Source organism: Mirounga angustirostris, unplaced genomic scaffold (genome assembly GCF_029215605.1).
Source record: "Mirounga angustirostris isolate CCGP_5_RB_7025 unplaced genomic scaffold, mMirAng1.0.hap1 SCAF_8, whole genome shotgun sequence".
Lineage (NCBI taxonomy): Eukaryota > Metazoa > Chordata > Mammalia > Carnivora > Phocidae > Mirounga > Mirounga angustirostris.
The window spans coordinates 70,746,673-70,774,390 of NW_026991716.1; the positions used below are offsets into that span (position 1 = coordinate 70,746,673).

General features: G+C 37.7%; 1 protein-coding gene, 1 long non-coding RNA gene and 1 pseudogene across 5 annotated transcripts in view; 2 read left to right on the top strand and 1 right to left on the bottom strand.

Annotated features, from left to right (window-relative positions):
• The window catches only part of LOC135365577 (uncharacterized), a 72,364-nt gene extending 49,052 nt beyond the window's left edge, over nucleotides 1-23,312 (bottom strand). Inside the window, exons 1-3 of the long non-coding RNA XR_010413682.1 lie at nucleotides 23,181-23,312; nucleotides 22,473-23,096; nucleotides 13,946-14,038 (exon numbers count right to left, since the gene is read on the bottom strand). This is a non-coding gene — a long non-coding RNA (uncharacterized LOC135365577). The remainder of the gene's footprint in view (nucleotides 1-13,945; nucleotides 14,039-22,472; nucleotides 23,097-23,180) is intronic.
• Nucleotides 4,526-7,203, top strand: LOC123836459 (peroxiredoxin-6-like; annotated as a pseudogene).
• On the top strand, nucleotides 22,749-26,493 carry TPBG (trophoblast glycoprotein). Of its 4 annotated transcripts, XR_010413681.1 has the most exons (4): nucleotides 22,817-22,898; nucleotides 23,052-23,105; nucleotides 23,215-23,471; nucleotides 24,192-24,331. XR_010413681.1 is itself a non-coding variant. In XM_064597809.1 (3 exons), coding segments are annotated over exons 1-3 (1,662 nt in total). In that variant the 5' UTR covers nucleotides 22,749-22,896; the 3' UTR covers nucleotides 25,798-26,493. The 4 variants fall into 4 exon arrangements, 2 of the variants coding, with proteins under 2 accessions (XP_064453879.1, XP_064453878.1); XM_064597809.1 differs by lacking the exon at nucleotides 23,215-23,471 and having other exon boundaries at nucleotides 22,749-22,898; nucleotides 24,192-26,493; XR_010413680.1 differs by lacking the exon at nucleotides 22,817-22,898 and having other exon boundaries at nucleotides 22,975-23,105.
• Nucleotides 26,494-27,718: the final 1,225 nt, after the last annotated feature.

Below are 27,718 nucleotides of genomic sequence, written 5' to 3' on the forward strand. Positions count from 1 at the left end.
TAATTCATCCTCCATACTGTTACTGAAGAGATTTTTTTTAAGGCAAAATTCTGAGCATATCACTCTTTCCTCAAAGCCTTCATAATACCTCATCACCTCCAGAATAAGTACATTATACATTTAGTGTAACATTCACAGCCCCTTACACCCCTTGCCTCAAACTACTCCTTGTATCCCATTCTCCCACAATACCAATAAGTTTGTGGTTCCCTAAACATGTCATATTTTTTCTTTCTTTGTTTTTGAACATTCAACACTACTCAGAGGACTTTCCACACAGACACTTTCTTTACCTGCCTGGTAAAGTCATATTCATTCTCTAATACTCACCTTAACACCACCTTCTTCTTGAAATGTTTTGACCTCACACAGTATGGATTGCTCCATTCTATGCACTATCCATGCAAATTATGATACCTCATGTATGGCAATTAGTTGTTTACATGGTTGACTTCTACATCAGACTATAGTCCTTTCTTGTGTTCTCACTGCCAAGGAAAACACCTATTGAAGGACTACATGGATGGATGGATGGATGGATGGATGGATGGATGGATGGATGGATGGATGACAAACTAGAGTCTCAATCAGCTACTTTAATCCTAGTGCAATTTGAAATACTTAAATAATCAATCTGATACCTTCTTAGCTAATAGGTTTTTAGAATGATTTTTAACTTCCAGAAAAAAAGTTTAGAACTTATATTACAGCACTTTTAATGGGAACTGAACTTTCTTTTACCCTCTTTCCTAAAGAAAAAAGATGAGTCACCCTGTCTGAAAAAAGAAGATAAAAAATAATACACTTTTCATGATGTAGATTCAATAGTGGGATATTCACTGCATCAAACACAATTTTATTTAAATTGTAGTTAGTTAACAGACAGTGCAATACTGGTTTCAGGAGTAGAATTCAGTGATTCATCACTTACATACAACACCCAGTGCTCATCACAAGTGCCCTGTTTAATACCCATCACCCATCTGGCCCACCCCCCACCCACCTCTCTCCCTTAACCTTCAGTTTGTTCTCTATCATTAGGAGTATCCATGGTTTGTTTCCCTCTTTCCTTCTTTCCTCCTTTCCCATATGTCCCTCTGTTTTGTTTCTTAAATTCCACTTATGAGTGAAATCATATATTTGCTTTTTTCTGATTGACTTATTTCACTTAGCATAATACATTCTAGCTCCATTAACATCATTGCAAATGGCAACATTTCATTCTTTTTGATGGCTGAGTAATATTCTATTATATATGCACCATATCTTCTTTGTCCAGTCATCAGTCAATGGACATTTGGGATCTCTCCATCATTTGGCTATTGTTGATAATGCTGTTATAAACATTGGGGTGCATATACCCCTTCAAATCTGTATTTTTGTATCCTTTGGGTAAACACCCAGTAGTGCAATTACTGGATCATAGGGTAGTTCTATTTCTAGTTTTTTGAGGAACCTCCATACTGTTCTCCAGAGTGGCTGCACCAGTTTCATTCCCACCAACAGTGCAAGAGTGTTCCCCCTTCTCCACATCCTTGTCAACAGAAAAGTCAATTCAGGTCCTCTGTCCATTTAAAAAATTGGTTTGTTTTTTATTACTGAGTTGTAAGAATTCTTTGTATATTCTAGATATAAATCTGTTATCAGATATATGATTTATAAATGTTTTATCCCATTCTGTGGTTATCTTTCATTTTCTTGATGGTGTCCTTTGAAGCATAAAAGTTTTTAGTTTTTTAATATATTTGTTGTTACTGTTTGTGTTCTTATTATATCTAAAAAGGCTTTCCTTAACCTAAGGTCATGAAGATTTATTCATTTTTTTCTAAAAGTTTTATAGTTTTAGTTCTTACATGTAGGTCTATGATCCATTTAGAGTTCATTTTTTTAGAAGGAAGGAGCCTAAGTTCATTTTTTTGCATGTGGATATCCCATTGTCTCAGCACCATTTGTTGAAAGCAATTTTCCTTTATTAAATGGTCTTGGCACTTTTCTCAAAAACTGAGTGAACACAAAGGTGAGAGTTTATATCTAAACCATCATTTTTATTCCATTGATCTATTAGACTATCTTTATGCCCCCACAACATTCTCTTGATTACTGCAGCTATGTAATATGTTTTGAAGTGATCAAGTGTGAATCCTCCAAATTTGTTCTTCTTTTTCAAGATGATTTTGGCTACTCTGGGTCCTGTGCATTTCTTTATAAATTATATCATCAATTTATCAATGTCTGTAAAAATCTCAACTGAGAATTTAATATGGATTGTATTGGCTGTGTAGACCAATTTGTGAATACTGCCATCTTAAGTCTTGTAATACACAAACAAGAGATGTCTATCCATGTATTTATGCCTTCTTAACATCTTTCAGCAAAGTTTTATAGTTCCCCCTGCTTTATTGAGGTATAACTGCAAAATAAAATGATATATATTTGAAGTGTGTGATGTGATGAATCCATCGCCTCACATAGTTACTATTTTTTACTTTTGTGGTGAGAATGTGTAAGATCTACTCACATAGCAAATTTCAAGTAGACAATACAATATTATGAACTATAGTCACCATACTGTACATTAGATCCTCATAATTTATTCATCTTGTAATAGAAAGTTTGTACCCTATAACCAACATCTCCCCATTTCCCCCACCCTCTGCCCCTGGCAACCACCATTCTTTTTTTTTTTTATTCCATATATAAGTGATAACATACATGGTCTTCCTCTGTATGGCTTATTTCACTTAACATAATACCCTCCAAGTTCATTCATGTTGTCACAAATGGCAAGATTTCCTTCTTTTCTATGGCTGAAAATATTCCTGTACATGTAACACATTTTCGTTATCAGAATAGATAGTAGATATTAGGTAAAATAGATATTTTCTTTCTCTATCCATCAGTGGACAGTTAGGCTATATCCATATGTTGGCTACTGTGTATAATGTTGCAATGAACATGGGATTGTTTCTTTTGAATATATACCCAGAATCACTGTGGTTTTGATTTGCATGCCCCTGATGATTAATGATGCTGAGAACCCTTCCATGGATCTGTTGGTCATTTGTATTTCTCCTCCCACCCCCTCTCCTCCTCCTCCTTTACAGAAATATCTATTCAGGTCCCTTGTCAATTGTTTAATCACTTCTTTTTGCTATTGAGTTTTATGAGTTCCTTATATATTTTGGATATCAGCCCCATTTCTCATATATGGTTTGCCAACATCTTCTCCCATTCCATAGGTTGCCTTTCCATTTTGTTGATGGTTTCCTTTGTTGTGCAAAAACTTTTAATTTGATGTTGTCCCATTTGTCTATTTTTGCTTTTATTACCTACACTTTTGGTGTCATATCCAAAAAAATCATCGCCAAGACTAATGTCAAGGAGCTTTTTCCCTTTTTCTTCTAAAAACTTTATAGTTTAAGGTCTTATATTTAAGTCTTTAATCTTCTTCAAGTAATTTTTGTGAGGGGTATAATCTAGGGATCCAGGATCATTTCCATGTGGATATCTAGTTTTCTCAGCATCATTTGTTGAAGAGACTATCTTTTCCTTTATTGAGTTTTCTTGATATCATTGTCAAGATTTCTTTGGCCATATAGTTGAAGGTTTATTTTTGGTCTTCAGTTGAGTTTTGAATGAACTCAAGTCTACCATGATTAGATGACTCTTTACCTAGCAATTAATTGCATAGCTTCTTGTATCAGTCTACAGGAGTGTAAGTACTCCACCATTTACTGTGATGTTAGACAATATACCTTTCTGCAACCTATTTTCCTTATCTATAAAACAATAATAATGATAGTGCCTTCCTCAGGATGGGATTATGAAGAATAAATAAAAGAAAACTTGTTAAAAATGCTCACTACATAGAACTCAAAAAAATCTTAGCTATTATTATTGCCTATTTTTCACAATTTTATTAGGGCACATCCAACACAATTATAGCTCCCTAAGGATCTTCAGATGGTTTCCTATGAATTTTAGGATTGTTTATTCTATTTTTGTGAAAAATGCCAATGGAATTTTAATAGAGATTGCATTGAAGCTGTAGATCATTTTAGGTAGTATGGACATTTTAACAGTATTAGTTCTTCCAATCCATTTATTTATGTCTTCCTCGATTTTTTTCTGTAATGTTTATAGTTTTTATTGTTCAGGTTTTTTTACCTCCTTGGTTATATTTGTTAATACTTGGTTAAATTTGTTAATACTTGGTTAAGTTTTTTTTTTTTCTTTTTTTTTTTGATGCTATTGTAAATGGGATTGTTTTCTTAACATCTTTTTTGGATAGCTCATTGTTAGTATACAGAAACACAACTGATTTTCATATGTTGATTTTGTATCCTGAAACATTACTAAATTTAGCAGCTCTAACATTTTTTTGGTGGAGTCTTTAAGGGTTTCTATATTTAAGATCATGTCATCTACATAGGGACATTTTTACTTCTTCCTTCCTGATTTGGATGCCTTTCTTTTCCTGCCTAGTTGCTCTGGCAAGGACTTCCAGTAATATAGTGAATAGAATATGGCGAATAAAGAAAAGCACCCCTGTCTTGTTACTGATCTTAGAGGAAGTCTTTGGACTTTCACTGTTATGTTAGCTGTGGACTTGTCATATTTGGTTTTTATTATGTGGAGGTATGTTCTTTCTCTACCTAATATTTTGAGAGTTTTTATCATGAAAGGATGTTGAATTTTGTCAAATGCTTTTTCAGCATCTATTGAGAGGATCACACAATTTTCATCCTTCACTTTGTTAATCTACTGATTTGTGTATATTGAACCATCCTTGCATCCCAGGGATAACTCTAACTTGATCATGATGTATGATCCTTTTAATGTCCTGTTAAATTCATTTTGTTAGTATTTTTTCATCTATGTTCATCATGGATATTAACCCAGAATTCTCTTTCCTTGTAGTGTCTTTCTCTGGCTTTGGTATCAGTGCTATGCTATCTCATAAAATGATTTGGAATGTTCTCCCCTCTTCAGTTTTTAAGGAGTTTGAGGAGGATTAGCATTAATCTTTTTTTAAGTGTTTGGTAGAATTCACCAGTGAAGACATCTATTCCTTTCTTGGGAGATTTTTGACTATTGATTCAATCTCCTTACTATAGATCTAATCAGACTTTGTATTTCTTCATGATTCAGTCTTGGTAGATTGTATGTTTGTAGGAATTTGTCCACTTCTAGGTTGCCCAATTTGTTGGCATATATAATATTTTAGGAGCACTCTCTTACAATCCTTTGTATATCTGTGGTGTCAGTTGTTACTTCTCTTTTGTTTCTGATTTTATTTATTTGGGTCCTTTTTCTTTTTTTTTTTCCTTGATGAGTCTGGCTAAGGCTTTATCAATTTGATTTATCTTTTCAAAGAAACAGCTCTTGGTTTCAATGATTTTTTTTTTTTTAGTCTTTATGTCATTTCATTCTGCTCTGATCTTTATTATTTCCTTATATCTACTCACATTGAATTTTATTTGTTTTTTGTAGCTCCTTTAGGTCTAAGTTTAGTTTTTTCACTTGAGCTTTTTTTGTTTCTTGAGGTAGGCCTGTATCACTATATATTTCCCTCTTAGAACTGCTTTTGCTGTATCTGAAAGATTTGGGGCCATTATGTTTTCATTTTCATGTGTCTCCATATATTTTTTAATATCTTCTTTGATTGCTTCATTGACCCATTGTTGTTTAGTATCATGTTGTTTAGCTTCCATTTGTTTGTGTTTTTTCCAATTTTTTTCTTGTGATTGATTTCTAAATTTATACTGTTGTGGTCAGAAAATATGTATGGCATAATTTCAATCTTGTTAAATTTACTGAAGCTTATTTTGTAGCCTAACATGTGATCTATTCCAAAGACTGTTCCATGTACAGTTGAAAAGAATGTGTTTTTGAATGGAATGTCCTGTATACATCTGATAGGTCCATCTGGTCTAATGTGTCACTCAAAGACATTGTTTCCTTATTGATTTTGTCTGGATTATCTATTCACTGATGTAAGTGGGGTATTAAAGTCCCCTACTATTATTGTATTTCCATCAATTTCTCTCTTTATTTTCACTAATATTTGCTTTATGTATTTAGGTGCTCCAATGTTGGGTACACAGATATTTGCAATTGTTACATCTCTTGTTGGATGTCTCCTCTTTCATTTTTGATTTTTTTGTTTTTTCTTTTTTTCTTAGTCTAGCTAAAGGCTTGTCAATTTTGTTTATGTTTTGAATAAACAACTCTTCATTTCACTGATCTTTTCTATTGGTTTTCAGTTTCTAATTCACTTATTTTTGCTCTCATCTTTGTTATTTCCTTCTTTTTGCTACTTTGGGCTTAGTTCTTTTTTTTTAGTTCCTTGAGGTATAAATTTAGGTTGTCGATTTGAAATACTCCTTTTTTCTTAATTAGGCATTTAGTGCCTGCTTAGAATTGCCCTCTTAGAACTGCTTTTGACCTCCATCAAAAGAACCAGCTGCCTGGTAGCACCTGCTGTTGTACCTCCTTATCCTCCCACATCACTGCTGCTGCTTTGGCTGGATGACCCCTTATTGGGGATAAGTCTCCCAACTTTGAGGCCAATACTATCATTGGCCACATCCATTTTCATGACTCTCTGAGAGTCACATGGGGCATTCTTTTTTCCCAGGCTGGAGACTTAACCCCAGTGTGTACTACAAAGCTTGGCAGAGCAGCAAATCTGGCACCAGAATTTACCAAGAGGAATGTTAAAGATGATTACTCTTTTAGTAGATGATGTTGAAGACCACCCTGCCTGGAGCAAGGGTATCAATGCTTACAATGGTGAGAAGTCCACAGAAATGTTACCTTTTCCAATCACTGATGATAAGAATCAGGAGTTTACTATCCTGTTGAGCATGCTTGGACCCAGCAGAGAAGAATGAACAGGGCATGCCTCTGACAGCTTGTGCAATGTTTATTTTTGATCCTGATAAGAAATTGAAGCTGTCATTCTCTATCTAGCTACCACTGGGAGGAACTTTGATGAGATTCTCGAAGTAGTTATTTCTTTCAAGCTGACATTGGAAAAGAGAGTTGACACCCTGGTTAATTGGAGGAATGAAGACGGTGTGATGGTCCTTCCAACTATCCCTGAAGAGGTAACCAAAAAAATTTTCCCTAAAGGAGTCTTTACCAAGGTGCGTGCTCCTATCTGGCAAAAAAGACCTCCTCTATACTCCTCAGCTGTAAGGTTCTCTTGAGAAGTTGGTGCTGGAATTGCTTGCTTAGCACAGTGAGCCAAAGGATGCTAGCTGCTAATCATGTTTTCCTGCAGCAATTTTGTAAAAACATCCTGGTATCATCCTAAAAAAAAGGGGGGGGGAATTGCTTATCTGCAGTTTGCTATGTTGTGTTTCCATTTTCATATGTTTGAATATATTTTTTGTTTTTCCTTTTGATTTCTTCTTTGATCCATTTGTTGTTCGGAGGTGCATTGTTTAATTTCCACATATATTTGTAAAATTTCCAGCTTTCTTCCTGTTACTGATTTCTCATTTCATACCATTGTGTTTGGAAAAAATACCTGGTATGATTTCAGTCTTAAATTTGTTAACACTTGTTTTGTGGCCTAACATACAAGCTAGTCCAGAGAATGTTCCATGTGTGCTTGAAAAGAAAATGTATTTTGTTGCTGCTGGGTGGAGTATTTTGTATATGTCTGTTAGGTCCATTTGGTCAAAAGTATAGTCCAAGTCTAATGTTTCTTTATTATATTTTCTGTCTGGATGATCTATATATATTGTTGAAAGTGGGGTATTGAAGTCCACAGCCATTATTGCAATGTCTATTTCTGCCTTCAAATCTGTTAAAATTTGTTTAATCTAGTTAGGTGCTCCAATGAGGGTGCATATATGTTATATCCTGTTGATGAATCGACCTCTTTATTATTATATAATGACCTTCTTTGTCTCTTGTTAGAGTTCTTTACTTAAAGTCTAATTTTTTTCTGATAGAAGTTAGCTTTTTTCATTTTCATTTTCATTTGCATGGAATGTCTTTTTTCACCTTTCAGCTTCAGCCTATGTGTGTTTATAAAGCTGAAATAAGTCTCTTGTAGGCATCACATAGTTGGATCTCATTTTTATTTTATCCAGTGACTCTGTCCTTTGGGAAGTTTAATTCATTTACAGTTAATTGTTGACAGCTAGGGACTTACTATTGCCATCTTGTTAATGTTTTGGGTGGGGGGTGTTTTGTAGTTCCTTTGTTCTTTTCTTCCTCTCTATCTTGTGATTTGGTGATTTTCTGCAGTGGTATACTTTGATTCCTTTATCTTTTCTGAATCTACTATAGGCTTTTGCTTTGGCTACTATGAGGCTTACATAAAACATCTTAAACTTGTAACAGTTTACTTTAAGCTGATAACAACATAACTTTGATCACGTACAAAAACTCTACCCTTTTATTCTTTCTCCCATTTTATGTTTTTGATGCCATAATTTGTATCTTTTCATATTGTATATTGTATATCCATTAAAAATTATTGCACCTACAGTTATTTTTAATACCTTTGTCTTCTTTTATACTGGAGGTAAGCAATTTACACACCACCAATACAGTATTAGAGTATTCCAGAATTTGACTATATATTTACTATTACTAATGAGTTTTATATTTTCATATGTTTTTATGTTACTAATTAGTGTCCTTTTATTTCAGCTTAAGAAATCCCTTTAGCATTTCTTATAAGGCAGAGCTCATGGTGATGAACTCTCTCAGCTTTAGCTTGTCTGGGAAAGTCTTTAATCTTCATTTCTGGGGGCACCTGGGTAGCTCAGTTGATTAGTTGACCTGCCTTCAGCTCAGGTCATGATCCCAGGGTCCTGGGAGAGAGCCCCATGTTGGGCTCCCTGCTCAGTGGGGAGTCTGCTTCCCCCTCTTCCCCCTCCTTGTGCTCTCTCTGCCAAATAATAAATAAATAAAATCTTTAAAAAAAATTCCTCATTTCTGAAGGACAGCTTTGCAAAGTATTCAAAGTATTCATGTTGGCACTTTGCATATATCATCCTACTCTCCCCCAGCCTGCAAGATTTCTTTCTTTCTTTTTTTTTTTTAAGCTTAACCAACTGAGCCACCCAAGTGCCCCTGCAAGGTTTCTGTTGAGAAATCCTATCATAGTCTGCTGGGTGTTCCCTTGTATGAGTGGAGTTTCTTTTCTTTTGTTGCTTTCAAAATTCTCTTTGTCTTTGATTTTTGACAGTTTTATTATCATGTGTTTCAGTGAATTCCTCTTTGGGTTTCATCTGTATGGGGACCTATGAACTTCAGATACCTGGATGTCTTATCTCTGACCAGATTTGGGAAGTTTTTAGCCCTTATTTCTTTAAATTAGCTTTTTTGTCCCCTTTTCTCTCTCTTCTGCTTCTGGGACTCCTGGATTCTGAATATTGTTTCTTCTGGTGGTGTCCCATAATTCATGTAGGTGTTCACAAATTTTTTTCATTCTTTTTTTCTTTTTTCTCAGCTGACTAGATAATCTTAAATGCCTTGTCTTTGATTCACAGATCTTTCTTTTGTTTAATCAAGTCTCTTGTTGATGCTTACCATTGCATTTTCATTTCATTCATTACATTCTTCATCTCCAGAATTTCTGCTTGGTTCTTTTTTTTATGATTTCAATATTTCTGTTGGCTCTCTTTTTTTGTTCATGTATTTTTTTCCTGATTTCATTAAGTTGTCTGTTTTTTCTTATAGTTTGGTGAGCTTCCTTAAAACAATTATTTTGAAAATTCTTTTTTTGGTCAGAGAATTCATAGATTTCCATTTCTTTGTGGTCAGTTACAGGAAAATAATTATGTTCCTTTGGTAATGTAATGTTTCCTTGCTTTTTTGTGATTCTTGAAGTCTTGCATTGCTGTCTTCTCATTTGAAGAAGCAGTTACCTCCTCTAGTTTTTACTGACTGGCTTCAGGAAATAGATACCTATATTGGTCACAGTCCAGCTAGGAACTCTGAACGTATTTTCTCAGATGTCTTCTATGAATGTGCCCACTCCATACATGTTCCCTCTTGGGGGAATTTTTAAGATTCTTTGTCCTCTCTTGATCCTGCAAAACTGTATTGGGTGCTGAGAGTCTCCTATTTGTTTTCCTTAGAGTGGCAGCCTGAAATGCTCAAGTTTGTGAGCATTCTCCCAATCTCAAAGAGTCAGGCTGGCTTTCTGCACTTAGTAGTTTTCAAAGGCTGTTTTTTGCTGTCTGAGGAAGCATGTGCTGGGAGCTGGTCCTGGGGGGTGGGATGGTGAGAGGTATGGGTGAGATGGGGTTATCTATGGGTCAGCTGTGGGGGTCTACAGGCAAGATGTTCCCAGTGGCTTGGGGGTAGGATTCCTGATGGAGTTCACAAGTCAGTTAATAGGAAAAAGTGGTTAATGACATCCCTTTAATGAGTTTGGAGCCCTGGCTGCTGTGTTCCCAGCCTCTGCCAACCCTTGGTCTTGCTGATCACTTCAGTAGTTTAAGTGAGAAGAGAAAAAAGTGTGCCTCTTGAGCAACATCCTGCATGGCTAGGGAAGCTGGGCATTCACTCACATGTTCCCACTTTCCCCCAGGGGAAATTATGGTTGGTAATAATGTCTGCACTCATTCTTGATTTTAGTAATTTGAGTCTTTCTTTTGGTCTAACTAAAGCTTTATTGATTTGTTTATCTTTTTGAAGAACCAACTGTAGATTTTGTTGATTTTCTTTATTATTTTTTATTTATTTCATTAATTTTGGTCCTAATGATTTTCTCCCTTGTGCTTGTTTTGGATTTAATTTATTCTTCTTTTTCCAGTATCTTAAGTAGAATGTTAGATCACTGTTTGAGCTATTTCTTTTTTTTCTTTTTTAACACAGGCATTTACAGCTATAAATTTCTAAGAATTGCTGTAGCTGCACTTGTTAACTGTCAGTAGGTTGTATCTTTATTTTTATTCATCCTAAAGTAATTTCTAATTTTTTCTTTTGACTTCTTCATTGGCCCATTGGTTTTTTTAGTTATGTTGTGTCTAACTTCTTCATTATTTGTGAATATCCCAAATTTCTTTTGTTATTAATCTCTAATTTCTGTCCATTGTGATCAGAGAAATACTTTCTACATTTTCAAACCTTTTAAATTTATTGAGGCTTGTTTTATAGCCTAGCATGTGGTTTATCCTGGAGAATGTTCCATATACTCAGACAAAGGTGTATTCTGCTGTTGTTGCATAGAGTATTCTATATATGTCTGTTAGGTCTATTTTGCATATACTATTCAAGTTTTCTATTTCTTTTGTTGATATTTTACTCAGATGTTCCATTCATTATTGAAAGGGGGTATTGAATTCTTCAATTATTATTGTCAGGTTTTCTATTTTTCCTTTCAATTTGTTTTTGCTTCATTTATTTTAGGGCTCCCCTGTCAGGTGCATATATGTTTATAATTATAATGTCCTGGTAGATTGACCCTTTCATCATTACAGAACATCCTTTTTATATCTTGTAACATTTCTCATTTTAGTCTACTGTGTTTAATATTATTATATATTATATTATATTATATTATATTATATTATATTATATTAGCCTGTGGTTGCTGTTTATATGATATACCTTTTTCCATTCTTTTACTTTCAATCTATTTGTATCTTTGAATATAAAGTGCTTCTTCTGTGGACACCATATAGCTGGATCATGTTTTCTTATCCAGTATGACAATTCTGCCTTTTGACCAAATTATTTAACCCATTCATATTTAATGTTATAATTGATATAATTGCATTTGTGCCTGCTATTTTAGTTTTTAAATTTTTACTTTCTATTGTCTCATGCCTTTTTTGTTTCTATTCCCCCTACTGCCCTCTTCTGCATTAAATAAATTTTTTTGAGTTATACTTTAATTACTGTAATTATTTTTTCATGATTTTAAAAGTACTTTTGTCAATTATTTTGTCAATAATTGCTCTAGGGATTACTATATACATCTCATCAGAATCTACTTTAGGTTTATACAAACTTAATTACAGTGCAATACAGAAACATTATTTCTGTTCAACTCTATTCTCTCTTTTGGACTATTATTGTTATGCATTTATTATATATATATTTTATATATATATATATATATAACTAATCTACCAATATATTGTTATAATTATTACTTTGTATAATTTTATGTCTATTAAGCTGAGTAAAGAGAAGAAAACAAGCTTTATTTACAGAGTTTGTTATATTAACCTTATTATTTACTCTTTTTGGTTCTCTACATATGTTCCATGGATTCAAGTTACCAAAAAGTGTCATTTCCTTAGTCCAACAAGACTTTGCTAACACCAAACTTCTTTGTACTATTGTTGGCAAATATGTTATATTTCTATATGTTCTGGTCCAATCATACAATTATATATATAGTATTTTATACAATTGTGTTTTAAATCAGTTAAGAGAAGAAATAAGAGGCATACATTTATAGTACCTTTTATAATTAAAATGAATTATTTTCTTTACTTAATAAAGTTTTAAATTAACTAAATGTTATGGGGGCTTGCGTTCCTCCACCCCCATCAAAGTCACATGTTGAAGCCCTAACTCTCAATGTGATAGTATTAGGAGTTAAGCCATTTGAGAGGTAATTAGTTTAGATGAGGTCATGAGGGTGGATCTCCCATGATGATATTAGTGTCCTTAAAAGAAGAAGGGCTTCCTCTCTGCCTGTACACAAAGAGGCCATGTGGACATACAGAGATGGTTGCTACCTACAAGCCAATATAAGAGGCCTCAGTGTGTAACCCACACTGGCAATACCTTGATCTTAGACTTCCCAGTCTGTGAGAAATAAATTTATATTTTTTAAGTCACCTAATCTGTGATATTTTGTTATGGCAGTCTGAGCTGACTAAGACATTAAATTAACAAATTCAAGCAGGGGTAGTTTTTGAGGTCAGTCTCTGAAATGTGTTTTGACCTTAGAAGGTTTCTTAGCTCTCTCTTTCACTGACTCTCTTTAATGAACTAGCTGGTCTATGATTCTGTTTGTTGTTCTTTTTTTTTTTCTTTAAGATTTTTTATTTATTTATTTGAGACAGAGAGAATGAGAGACAGAGAGCATGAGAGGGAGGAGGGTCAGAGAGAGAAGCAGACTCCCTGCCGAGCAGGGAGCCCGATGCGGGACTCGATCCCGGGACTCCAGGATCATGACCTGAGCCGAAGGCAGTTGCTTAACCAACTGAGCCACCCAGGCGCCCTGTTTGTTGTTCTTAATTAAGAGGAATTATTGTTTTTGAGTGCCCTTAATTTAAAAAATTAAGTGCTAATTTCTTCAATACATACAAATCAATTAGAAAAAGAAAAAAATCCACTGGAACAAAATGGACAAAAGATATGAACATATGGATTTAAAAAGGAAGTATTTGTGGGTTTTAAACATATAAAGAAATTGTCAACCTCACTTATAATTAAACAAAAAGACAAATTAGAGCTATACAAAGATTACATTTTCATATGCGAGGTTGGCAAGGATGAAAAATTGGTAACACAGTCCCAACACTGTTGGTGAGAATATAAATTGTTACAATAATCTCTGAACAGTGCTTTGACAATACCTATCAAAATCACAAAAGCCCATATCCTTAAACCACTTCCAAGGATTTACCCTAGAGATATACTGGTAAATGTAAAAGATGACGTATATACTCATTAGTCATTGCTGCACTGTTTGTAATAGCAAAGAGCAGAAAACCTTCTAATATCGGGTTGTTTAAATAAATTAAGTCACATCAGTTTGTGGTAGATTGCACAATAGCCCCATTTCATTAGATTTTCCTCTATATACGCCCTTTACTGTGTCATTTTGTAGTGCTCTTCCACTGTGGATGGGGTGTAATTCCCTGCTCTGGGCCCTTAGCACATGATTTGTTTTGGCTGATAGCATATTGACAGATGTGATGCCAACAATATTTTGAAAAGGACTTACCTGGATTAGGCTTGCCTTCTCTTGTGCTTCTACAGTTGTCAAGAGAAGAACATGCTAAGGCTGTTCCACTCATCTTGGGACACCAGTCAATCTCTAGAAGCACAAGCAAGCCCAGATTAGTAGAGTTTACCAACCAGGTCCAACTCAGATTATCCGATCCTGCAGGTGCATACGCTATACATGTAAAGAATTGTTTCAAGCCACTGAGTTTTGAGATGGTTTATTACACAGCAATAGATAGATAATACACTGTGCAATGGATACCATCTAACCATAAAAGAGTTCTTTATTATAGTAATAGGAATAGTCTCTGACATTTATAGTTCAGTTAAATTAAGTGCAGAACAATGTGAAGTATTCAATCATTTGTGAAAGTAAATTTGCACACATGTGCATAAGATATGACTAGAAGGATACACAAGAAAAGCTGATAAAAGTTTGTTGCCTGTGGATAGGTTATCCAGATAGCTGAGGGACAGGAGGAGTGGAAAGAGACTTTCTCTTGTATACCTTTTTGTTACTTTTTTTCAACTGTTTAAATGAATTATGTATGTTAAAAATAAATAAATTTTTTTTTAAAAATCAGGATTTTCCTGGTGCTCCAAATTCTTCTAACAACTAATAGAGCAGAAAAAAATTCTGAAATCATTAGATTTTTCTTCCTTTAAAAATGCCATTTTTTTACTTAAGTGATTGTGGGATTCTTTACTTTTCCCTTAAATTGGGAGTTTCAGCAGTATTTGTCTAGCTGCACAGCTCTAGTTTATTATTCTTTCTTGATAGCTAGAATATATATGTAAAGAACTCTTAATTAAAACTCAATCCCATAGGGCTCCTGGGTGGCTCAGTCAGTTAAGCGTTGGACTCTTGATTTCGGCTCAGGTCATGATCTCAGTGTCATGGGATGAAGCACTGCATCCAGCTCCATGCTGAGTGTGAAGTCTGCTTGAGATTCTCTCTCCCTATCTCTCTGTGCCTCCGAACACACACTCACTCACTCTGTTTCTGTCTCTCTCTCTTTCTCAAATAAATAAATAAATCTTAAAAAAAAAAATCTCGTGAAAACAAACAGCCAAATTTAGAAAATGGGCAAATGAACTGATCAGACACTTCATGAAAGAAGATACAGAGGTGGTAAACAAGAACATTAAAAGGTGCTTAAGATCACTGACCGATGAAAAGCAAAATGAGATACTACTACACACCTTTTAGAATATCTAAAATTAAGAAGTCTAACCATGTCAAGTGTTAGAAAGATGTGGACTAACTGGAAATCTTCACTGCTGGTGGTAATGTAAAATAGTATAACCACTTTGGAAACCAGTTTGGCAATTCCTGAAAAAGTTAAAAATGAATCTACAATATGACTTAACCATTCCACCTCCAGTAATTTACCCAAGAGAAACAAAAGCATGTGTCCACACAAAGACTTGAACATGATTTTTTTATCAGAGCTTTATATGTGATAGCCCCAAACTGGAAACAGACCAAATATTCATCAACAGGTAAAGGAATAAACAAAATATCCTATATCCATACTATGAAATACTACTCAGTTAAAAAAAGGGGGGGAATGAATTATTGATACTCATAATAACATGGATGAATCTCAAATTTAGTATGCAAGTGAAAGAAGCCAGATAAAAGAGAGCACATACTCTATGATTCCATTTATATAAAACTCCAGAAAATTCAAACTAATCTATAGTGACAGAAATGAAATCAATGGTTGCATGAGGATGGGTTTGGGTGGAGGTAATGTGAGATGGACGGATTAGTAAAGGTCATGAGGAAACTTTTGAGGGTGATAAATATGTTCATTTTCCTTATTCAAGGGTGTATACATAAGTCAAAACTTACCAAGTTATGCACTTTAATTATATGCAAAAGAAAATTGAAAAAGAAACCAAATGTTAGGATTTATAAAGCTGAGCAGTAACTATACATGTTTTTGTTACACTATGTGTTTTCTATATTTAATAACAAAATATTTACATTCAATTAAAAAAGAAAACTAGATTTCCCATACTTCTGATAATTGATTTAATAAACTAGTGGAAATAGTAAGTTTTCATGAAAACAGGGCCCTTGCCTGTTTTATTCACCATTGCATTCTCAGTTCTCAGTACAGTGCCTAGAAACACTCATCATATACTTCAAAATTATCTAATAAATTATGACTAAATTCAGCTTATTCATAACTACTGGTTATTTTCTTATTTTAAAGAAGTTTTCAGTTCCTTATGGTAAAGCTTGGAAATCATGGAACAATTTTAGAGTGATTGCCCATACTGTGGTGTGTAGTTGATGAGATTATCAGAAAACTCTATCATCTATCTATCATCTATCTCCTATATATGTTTGCATTCAGGCAGCTTGTACCAACAAAGTCCTATTGGTTGCTTACAGGTGCCACCCCGTCTGATTATTGAACACTTATTAGTCCATGTTTTCATGCACCATACTGATTGTAAACTATTTTGGATATCATCCCTTCACAAATGTCATCACATAAATTTTCTTGGGTTCAAGTACTTCTTGATGCTAAACAACCCTCCAAAAAGTTTTTGCTCAAGTTCAGTACAGGCATCCTTTGGCATGTACTCTGCACCCAAATCCTTTTTTCTACCATCATCTACACTGCTCAGACCATATGATTTGACACTGGTTTGATTTTGTCTCCCTAGTTAAACTCTTAACTTCCTTTTTTTTTTTTTTTTTCCACTGCCAAGGTGATGTGATAAATCTCTATTCCAAAATACACAATATATTTAGTCCTCTCTTCTTGGGCTTTTATATGGGGATCTAAACTAAATCTGATACGTATTCACTTACTGGCTTCAAATATTTCAAGCAGTTCTAGAAGGCAACTTATTAACCTATGTACTTTAGCTCACTGAATAAGACTTATAAAATACATTAGAGAAGCGTGGATCATGTATCCAGCTTTGGCCCAAGTCTGTCTGCTGAACCTCTGCCATGGACATGCAATAGATTGTCTGTCAATCTGCCAGGATTTGAAATTTTTTAAAGGAGAATTTCTGGCTTTGGAGGTGGCTCTGTTTGGAAGACAAAGTAAGTACCACAAAAAAGGCACATTAATAAACATTTATTGAACTGTATTAAATTTAATTGAAATTAATTGAATTCGGATGATGGCTACAATTGCAACTGCTCCCATTTCTTGACTGAATTCCAGTTTTGGTTTAGAACCCAGTTTGGGCAAGGACTAGAGAAATGGAAAAACTTCAGTGTCACCTTCAAAGTTGAATTACTGTACATTAGAAAAAGTATTAGGTAATATCGCTGATTTAAATATCATAATTTCCTTTGAAAAAAATAATTTCAACCAAATAAGGTAGATTTTTCTTTAAACAAAGTTCACTATTTTATCCTTTACTCTAGGTATTTTTCAGCTTCTTACAGCCAAATTTGACTCTTCATTCTAGAATTATTAGAATTTCTCCTGGACATCACTGAAAATATAGAAATTTAACGTTATAATATTTAGAATGATAAATGTCTGTATTCTCACCTCCATACTGAATAAGTCACCACAACTTATAGTGTCTAGCTCTTAAATATTTGTATATGATGTTTTGAACCCTTTTAAAACCGTTTCCTTTTTAAAACAAATATTTTATGAAGCCCCCTTTACATAAAATTTACCTTCACACATACATTTTAAGTATATACTATATTAACTATAATATAAAAGAGAAATAAAAGGAGAATAATTAAACATTAAATAATATTAATGACCTATAAATGTTTGGGCATAACTATATTAGAAGACCTAATGCGGTGGTAATATACTTCCACCTATTTATAGTCTAGTATTTAAGAGAAAGTAGACCAATATTCAAATAAACAGTGAAAATAATTTTTCTTTCTATTAGACATTTTGAAGTAAGATTCACTGTGGATGCAGTAACTACAAATGCAAACTGATACAGTTGGGTTGTATTGGTGACTCAAATAGCATGAGTGGCCGAGCTGTCAGAAATAATTTTGTGAAGTTCCAAACAAAGCAATATATATTCTTCCTTCAATGAACATGGCAGCTGCATTCCTGGAAAATTCAGTGTATATTAAAATCATACTATAAGTATTTGCAGTTTCAATGTAAAATGGAGTTGTTTCTAGGCTGAGATGATTGTAATCTGGTTTTTCATCTACAAGAATGTCTAGATGGGTATTTGAATGTCATGTGGGAAGCAGAAAAACTTTTCATTGCATATTACTATCCCTCTAATTACAGGATGTCTAATATCCCTGGCCTCTACACACTAAATGTCAATCACAGGGACAGCCAGAAAATGCCTCCACAGATATCCAAAATGTTCACCAGAGATAGTGTCACCCTGTTGAGAACCACTGGTCTATGTAATCTGTTCCTGCCTTGCCAATCTTTTACCACTACTTAGTCGGGTTTTGCAACAACTAGCACTTGGATCTCCCAAATTCTCTCCCTGTCCTCAGTCTTCTCTGCCCATATTTCATCCTTCAAACAGAAAGCAAAAGTGATCTTCCTAAAATGCACATCTGGTCCTGTCATTTCCCAGCTGAATATGGTCAGAGGCTCCCCGGCACTATAGAATGAAGTCAAACTTTTTAGAATGGAGGGAAGAAATCTGATCCCACTATATTTCAAATCTGACCTTGTACTACTCCCTCCAATGTGCTGTACTCTTCCCCTTGTATTCTCTAGAACTGAACAAGGTCTCGGAGTCTTTCCACCAATTCACCCATAGCTGGTCTGATGAGTTCTTACTAAGAATTCAAAACGTTATTCAAGCATGGCTTCCCCAGTGAAGCCTTCTCCAGACAATCTCCTCACTGTGCCCCTGACCCTGGTGCTTGCCATGTTTTGTAACTGTTAGATAGTCTGCCTCCACCACTAGACCGTGAGTTTAGTCTGACAGTAGGGATTTTTATGCTATCTATCTTTGTACCCCCAAAACATCAACTGGGTGGAGGCCATATGGTAAGCTTTGAAAAAGTGAAACACTTTTAAAGTTGAATGATCCTATAATGTTAGCTCTTTGGAGTTCTACAGATTACCATGTAATTTATTTCTCTTTCAATATTTTCCCTTGAAGAATCACATATTTCCAACCAGTTTAAACTCTCCATCTATTACAGCCTTTTATCTTGTTCTTTCTTTAGTATTTATTTAAACTCCAATAAATTTGGAAACATCTTTGTTATATTTTCCTTTTACTAGCTCAAACCCCACTGTACTGACTCACGAAAAAAAATGTCCCCTTTTGACCCAATCCTAGTTGATATTTTACTTGATTTATTTAGCTTTACTTAATTAATTTAGCTTTACTTATTTACTTAATTTACCTTCTTTATATATCTTAGACAAGAAGCCCACTTCTTTCTAAGGTGATTTGAAATCAGCTCATGAAAAGAGTTTTATTTTCATTAACAATTAAAAAAATTTTTTTTGTCTTTGAGTGGATATATATAACCTCATGTTGACTGTTTGGTTTTAAGTGTTGGTTCATGGTTTGATGATATATGTGCTTGATGTTATTCACCAATACTTGATTTTGCTTTAGGTATTTTTCAGATTTGAGAGGATTTACCTTTATCAATTATTTTGCTAATTTAAGGCAGAGACCAAAATGAAGTAGTCTTAAATAATGTTTGTCCATGCTGGACTACTTGGCTTCCCTCTGCCTCATGAAGGTGGCCATAATCAGTCGTCTTTTTTTTTTTTTTTTTTTAACTACATGTTATTCCTTGCCTTCCTAGGACTTAACAGCAATATTTCAACAACTTACTAATGACTTTCGTTTGGGTCATGAGAAGAAAAGTGGATCCTGTAGAAACAATCTAAATAAATGATAGTACCGAAACATTTTCGTGGAGGCTACAAAGTGACCTATTGAAATACACTAAATTGGTTCTTCTCCATTAGGACATTCAGATCCTCCTTTTATTTCATTTTGGAATGAAAGAATAAATGGGGACCAAATGTGCTCTGAAATCCTCTGTCCTGCTCTAGAGCATGGAAATAGCAACTCACACAAAAATTTTTCAAGCTGTCAGGAGTAAGGCAAGTTTTGGCTAAGATCAAGTGTAAGATCATTAAATGCTTAAAACAATCAAAATAGAATGGATTCTAGTAAGCTTTTCTCACTCAAAGGAAACTTCTTTAAAAAGTAGTTACTGGGGCGCCTGGGTGGCTCAGTTGGTTAAGGACTGCCTTCGGCTCAGGTCATGATCCTGGAGTCCCAGGATCGAGTCCGAGGATCAAGTCCCAGGATCGAGTCCCACATCGAGTCCCACATCGGGCTCCCTGCTCAGCTGGGGGTCTGCTTCTCCCTTTGAGACCCTCTTCCCTCTCGTGCTCTCTGTCTCTCATTCTCTCTCTCAAATAAATAAATAAAATCTTTAAAAAAATTTTAAAAATAATAAATAAATAAATAAATAAATAAAAAGTAGTTACTGATCTAAATGTCTTTCAATGAGGCAATTAAAAAAATGTGGTATAATAATTCAAAGCATGGAATATTTTGTGGTCTTTAAAAAAGAAGACAGCAAACCTATAGTTATGGACATAGAATGATATGTGGTTGTCCTAAAATAAGAAAAATTATGAATAATGCATATACTATGATCCCATTCATATAAAAATGGCAGAAACAGAAGTAAAATATGTACGAGAGAGAAGATTGGAAAGATACACACATGTCAAATTGCAGTCAATGCTGTACATTGAAAGCTTTAGTTTCTGTGTCTATTTCTTCCACCAGGTTATGAGTTCCTTGGTTGCCAGATCAAATAAGGGGATGCCCAGTTAAATTAGAATTTCAAGTAAACAATGGATTTTTTCTTTTTAGTATGAGTACACCCCAAATATTACACAGGACATACATATACTAAAAAATTTTTCATTATTTATCTGAAATTCAAATTTAACTGGATGCTCTGTATTTTTTTTATTTGCGAATTCTGGCAATTCTACTTTAAGGAGACTATAAACTCTTCATCTTTGTACTCCTATCATTAGCATACTTAAAGATATACAGTGGTTGCATAATAAATCCTGAGAGGGAGAGTAGTTCAGGAGAGCACAATAATAACAGGCAATTTTGCTAAGTGTGTTACATATATTATCTCAATTCCAATGGAAATGCCTTAAAGTTTTATTAGGTGGCCCTATTTTACAGAATAAGAAAGAGAGGTATATAGAAGTCACACAGTAAATGAGGGAGCTAGAAATGACCCCAAGTTTTTGGGTCCTGATTCAGCAGCCATAACCAGCTGCCAGTTGCCAAGAGGAAAGGGGGAAAGAGAACCAGGGGTGAGGCTTTGGTTCTGCACAAGTGCAGTTGAGCGGGACTGCACAAACTCCTGAACCTTGCTAGAGGTGGAAGGTGGGCTATGTCGGAGGCACAGACAAATCTGGGCCTGGTCCCCATATCCACCACTCATTCAAACAAGTTACATAATTTCTTTTGACCTCAATTTTCTTGTCTGTACAACTGGATTCAGAGGACCTACCTGAATACTGGCACAATGAGTACAGGAGGTAATTTCTGTAAAGCGATCAGCACGGGGCTTAGCCGGCGAAAGAACACTCAGTCAATGCTAGTTATTATTGGCCCACAACTCCAGTTTTTTCATTTGTAAAACAGAATAACATCAATAACAAGACAGTAGTGCTAATGATAGGGATATTGCCAAGTTGATTTGAGGATCAGATGAGAAATACATATTATCTTTATAAATTCTAAAGTGCTTCTTATTCTCCTTGAGTACTTGTTCTTTAGATCAGAACCAGAATTAATACCATGCCAAAGCATTACTACAATTTTTCCCCTGAGTAATTAATTTTGTTTTAAAAACTATCATACAGTAAAATCAACTCTTTGGTGTATAAAGTTTCATGAATTTTAACCCATATAGATTTATGTAACCACTACCCCAGTACAGATACAGAACATGACTATAGCTTTTGAGATTTTTTTCCAAAGTGTTTCATATTCTTGTTGCAAAACACTTTTAAAAATTAAAAAAAAAAAACTTAGAAGATAACCATGAAGATACAAATTAACAAAACTGGCTTTTTGTGCAAATCTCGGCAGTCTCCAGTCCCTCTAGGTCTTGTCTGGGCCATTTTTGCTGTTGACTGTGGAGATTATCTCTTTCCACAAAAGTCATCAGGCATCGGCTTGAGAGTTGGGGCATTCTTTCAAGCTAAAGGCCCATGTCACAGGCACAAACTTCAGCATTCCTCATTTGGTCCTTTTTTATATTACCTTCCAGAACTTAATTTCCCCAACTATTTCCTCTATTTGCCATTTTCTCTCACAAATGAAGAGAATTTTCAAATGAAGACCTGGAATACCAGCACCTTTTCACCCTTTCAGGAAAATTATTGGGGATACAGAGTTATTGAGAGAGCAACGGTGGAGCTTTCAGGACCCAAAACCTCTGATATAACAGCTCCTCCAGGTAAGTAATCTATCCCTTTCCCCACTCCATCCTCTCCACCTACCCAACCTACCCGGCACCCCCTGGGAGGATAGACTTCTGGACCAAACTTCCGTCCTCCAAGAGCGGCCACCTCCCATCCGCCACCCGACCTCGTAGGCTTTCCCAGTTTAAGTAACTTGCGCTGACACACCGTTGTCACATCCGCTTTTCTGGGTGACTCAAGTCATTGCTATTTGCCTTTTCTTTCTAGATGCTTTGGCTGCTGTGTTCTTTCTTCCCTCTGCTTTTTTTTTTATTTTTATTTTTTTATTCTTCCCTCTGCTTTTAACTTGGGGAGGAGAAAAGCTAATGAATCAAGAATGAATCTCCTCTCCAGTAATCCTTTTATCCCTCCTTAAAGTTGGCTCTCTCGGTTCTCAAGTTCCGTAACTATCCAAGAAGTGCGGGGGCGGGACAGGTGGGGACGCATAATTACACCGAGACCTCAAGTTGGCATGTAAGGAATCACTTTGGTGGGAAGACTTTCCGGAGCTCCCCTGCAGCTTGCTGAGCGTTTCTGCCGCTGCCGCTCTACATTTTCTGCTCATTTCTTGATGCTGGTGCTTCGCGTTGCTCTGTCACTCCTAAATCTATTTTGTTACGGCCCTAGGTGCCCAAATCAGGGTAAATTCCACGAGATTCACCAGCGGTTTTCCTGTCCAAGGTAAACACAGTAGGCAAAATGAGGACCCACCAAAGGATACAGGGGAGCGGGGGGGAGAGAAAGGAATTCCCTCACCTTTTCCGGCACACTCCTTGTTAATTTCCACCAGGAGGAGGCGCGCGGCCCAGATCCCCTCAGCCTTCTTTTTTAAATCCCCCTACCGAGGGCTGCCAAGGTTGGCGGCGCGGCGGGAGACATCTCTCGGGCAGACCTGGCTCTCCCCCGCCCCCCGGGTTGGTTTTTCCCAGCGGCGGAGGCTGGGCCAGCGGCTGGGGTGCGAGGAGAGTCGGCGCCCGCAGCGCGGAGCCGAGAAGTCGCCGAGACTCTGGTGGGACTCGGTTGTCTCCGGAGGTGACGGGTGCGGAGGTGAGCGGTGGGGAGCAAGCGGCGAGGGCGAAAACCCGGAGGCAGCGCCGGCCCCTTCCCATCCTCTGGAGGGAGAGTGGCGTAGGTCCAGGTCCCACAGCCGCTTTGTTCGCGGCCTCTCCCCTCCTCTTTGGAGATGACTCGAACCCCCTCTGGAATCGGAGGGGCTCGCGGGGGCGCGGGCCGGGGGCCGGGGGAGCGGGCGGCGGCGACAGCTGTAAGTTCCTCCACTTCCTGCTAATCCGGGAAGGTACCAAAGGAGATCAAAAGACTCCTGTAACCTGAAACTTCCCTCTCATCCAAACCTGGACCGGGAGAGGTCCGGGCGGGGGCGGAGACCCCGGAAGGCAGGTCGCCAGCGGAGGCGGTGGGGGAAAGGAGCTGCGAGAGTGAGAAGTTTGGTCGGGAAGGCGCGGGGGATTAAGCGAGAAGTTAGACTCGGGGTACGAATCTGATCGGGAAAGGAGGAGGGCGGGAGGCTGGAAGGGTATATATAGTGTGGGCCTGGCAGAAGGCAGACTTTATGCTGGGTGTCTCGGGCCGCGCGCCCCTCTCCCGGGTAAGGATGTGCGTGGGACTGGGGGAGGCGAAACCTGGACGGACTTTTGGAGGGAGGTCTTGGGAACCAAGTGGGGACGACTTGGCTTGGAGAGTCCGGCTCCCGCACTCGGGGAGCTGCGGCCGCCGCCGTTCCTCACGCTTCTCTCCCGCCTGTCCCAGGTCCCGGAGCGGATCAAGCGCGAGGCGCCAACAAAAGAGGCAAGGAGGTGCCACCCGGGGGCCGCGGCAGGAAGAGGAGCGGGAGGAGGAGCGCGGAGCTGAGTCCCGACCCGGCGTGCGTACTTTCTGGAGGGAAGGGGCGGGGGAATCAACCCCGGGAGGGGAACGCCCGGTGGCGAGGGGTTTAGCCAAGTTCCGGCTGCGGCGGCCCTCCTCCGCTCCCACGAGAGGAAAGTTTTCTCCAGACGCTTCCGGCCGACCCGCGCCCTCCGGACCCAGTTCCCGAGCCTTCGGAGCGGGCGCCGTCCCAGCCCAGCTCCGGGGAAAGCCGCGCGCGATGCCTGGGGGGTGCTCCCGGGGCCCCGCCGCCGGGGACGGGCGGCTGCGGCTGGCGCGGCTGGCGCGGCTGGCGCTGGTCCTCCTGGGCTGGGTCTCCTCGTCCTCTCTCACCTCCTCGGCGCCCTCCACCTCCTCCGCGTCGTTCCTGGCCTCCGCGGTGTCCGCCCAGCCCCCGTTGCCGGGCCAGTGCCCCCAGCCCTGCGAGTGCTCCGAGGCTGCGCGCACTGTCAAATGCGTTAACCGCAACCTGACCGAGGTGCCCGCGGACCTGCCCTCCTACGTGCGCAACCTCTTCCTTACCGGCAATCAGCTGGCCGTGCTCCCCGCCGGCGCCTTCGCCCGCCGGCCGCCGCTGGCCGAGCTGGCCGCCCTCAACCTCAGCGGCAGCAGCCTGGAGGAGGTGTGCGCTGGCGCCTTCGAGCATCTGCCCAGCCTGCGCCAGCTCGACCTCAGCCACAACCCGCTGGTCAATCTCAGCGCCTTCGCCTTCTCCGGTAGCAACGCCAGCTTCTCGGCCCCCAGCCCCCTGGTGGAACTGATGCTGAACCACATCGTGCCCCCTGACGACGAGCGGCAGAACCGGAGCTTCGAGGGTATGGTGGCGGCTGCCCTACGAGCCGGCCAAGCGCTTCGCGGGCTCCGGCGCCTAGAACTGGCCAGCAACCACTTCCTGTACTTGCCTCGGGACGTACTAACCCAACTACCCGGCCTCAGGCACCTGGATCTGCGCAACAACTCTCTGGTGAGCCTAACCTACGTGTCCTTCCGCAACCTGACACACCTAGAAAGCCTCCACCTGGAGGACAATGCCCTCAAGGTCCTTCACAATGGCACCCTGGCAGAGTTGCAAAGCCTGCCCCACGTCAGGGTCTTCCTGGACAACAATCCCTGGGTCTGCGACTGTCACATGGCAGACATGGTGGCCTGGCTCAAGGAGACAGAGGTAGTGCAGGGCAAAGCCAAGCTCACCTGTGCATTCCCGGAAAAAATGAGGAATCGGGCCCTCTTGGAACTCAACAGCTCCCACCTGGAATGTGACCCTATCCTCCCTCCATCCCTGCAGACTTCTTACGTCTTCCTAGGTATTGTTTTAGCCCTGATAGGCGCCATTTTCCTACTGGTTTTGTATTTGAACCGCAAGGGGATAAAAAAGTGGATGCATAACATCAGAGATGCCTGCAGGGATCACATGGAAGGGTATCACTACAGATATGAAATCAACGCGGACCCCAGGTTAACCAACCTCAGTTCTAATTCGGATGTCTGAGAAACATTCGAGGACAGAACAAGGACAGCTGTGCATGAGATGTAGACTTAAGCTTTATTCTGTCCTAGGCTTGCTCCACTTCCACCCTCCACTATGGACACCACTGACCTTGACCGAAAGCAGTGAAGTGAATTTGCTCCCTTGTTATGTGAAGTTTCTTGGTGTGTCTTGTTAATGTAAGACGATGAAAAACTGTGCATAGTGTTTTATCCTTTTCTTGGAACTCAACTCGTATGGAGAGATTTTTCAAGTTTCAGCATGAACTCCGTGGACTCCTGGCTGTTTCTCTTAGTACAAATTCGAGGTGTAGCCAGTGTGCCCACACAGATAGCATTCAACAGAAGCTGCCTCAACTTTTTTGAAAAAAATACTTTATTCATAAATATCGGTTTTATTCTCATGTACTTAAATTGTGGAGAAAATAAATGCATTCCATAAACTGCCTGCAGATCTTAGCAAGCTCTTCAAAGTAACTCCATAGTACACAGGAGCACCTGCATCCGAGAGCATGCTTACATTTTACTGCCTACCTATTACAAAAAAATAACTTGCAACTTCAGATAACTTCTTTGACAAAGTAAATTACTTTTTTGGTTGCAGTTTATATGAAACTATACTGAAGTTTTTTTATAAACTGCATTGAGATCCAACAGACTGAATTGTTAAGAAAAATTTCAATAAAGATTCTTAAAAGAATTAACAGTTGTGTTCAAGTTTGCTATTTGAAAAAAATAATTGGGGCAATGATGTCTTGGTTCTGATGGTAATTGAGGTATTAGTTGTAGCTGAAAATGAAAGTGAAGTAATGTCTTAAATAGACTTTGGAAATAGTTTTGAGATGGTGGATCCTTTCAGGACTTAAATAGAGAATTTGAATATTCACGTAATAGACTTCTCAGGGTCCCAAAGTTAATGCTATTCATGAAACAATTTTGTAAGAGCATGGTAAAGTTGGTGAGAGGGGAGAGTTCTGTATGATAAACAGCTCACAGTTTGGAGCTTTTTTGAGGCTAAGTTGTTAGAATGGAATAAAATTATTTACTTCATTAAACTTTCTATATGACATTGTTTTATGGGTTTTTAGAGCAGAGTATGAATCAAATACAATGCAAATGTTTTAAAATGAAATGTCTTAAGGACACAATATCCTAAAATAAAAGATTTAAAAATGTAAATTAAAAGAACATTTCCTAAGATCATGATGTAAATTGGAACTTAGATTTTCTTGAGAATATTTAAAAAAAAATTTTTAAATGGAACATACGTGGTCAGTAGTTTATCAGAGATCCTACTTGTATGTTTAAAAAACTATTATGACAGGATATGAATTTGAGGAAATAACCAGAGATAAATGTCTACATCCATAAACAAGTATCTCAGTGAATCATAGGTTGTGTTCAGTTCATATTTAAGAATTGGGGAATATTTCAATTTTATCTAGGCTCTATATTAGTATATACACCTGTGTGAAGAATAAATCACATGTAGGTGTAAATAACAGCAATTGCTTAATCAATTGATAACTATCGATAATGGACAAGATTTTTTTTTCAGTTTATTTGCCAATGAAGCCTAAAAGTAAATTCCATTACTCTCCAAGCTATTATATAAAGTGACATTAGCCATTATTGCTTAACATACAGTGTAGGTAAACTTGCATCAATAAGTCTTAGGGCCTTCTTTCTCTTTAAATTGATTATGTTCTACAGTGTTTTATATTTGAAATAAAATTTACATTGCCGTATTTTTATAAATGAAATAGGACTGCAGTCCTTTAGGTTCTAGAGATCTTTACCTATTCCTTCTTTGAGTTAAATTGAGAAGTTTTCAAAATAGGGCTAAAAATTTATGAATCTGTTCCTTCTTTAGACTCTGTAGTCATAATACGAAGTTTTAACTAGATTAAGTTGGAAAAATTATA

What these genes read in the sequence shown, in the direction of transcription:
- TPBG (XM_064597808.1), top strand. Translation starts at nt 22,996, where the DNA reads ATGCTGGTGCTTCGCGTTGCTCTGTCACTCCTAAATCTATTTTGTTAC. An exon ending in CAGCGGTTTTCCTGTCCAAG is followed by an intron (nt 23,106 to 24,191) that starts GTAAACACAGTA and finishes CGCCTGTCCCAG; the next exon opens with GTCCCGGAGCGGATCAAGCG.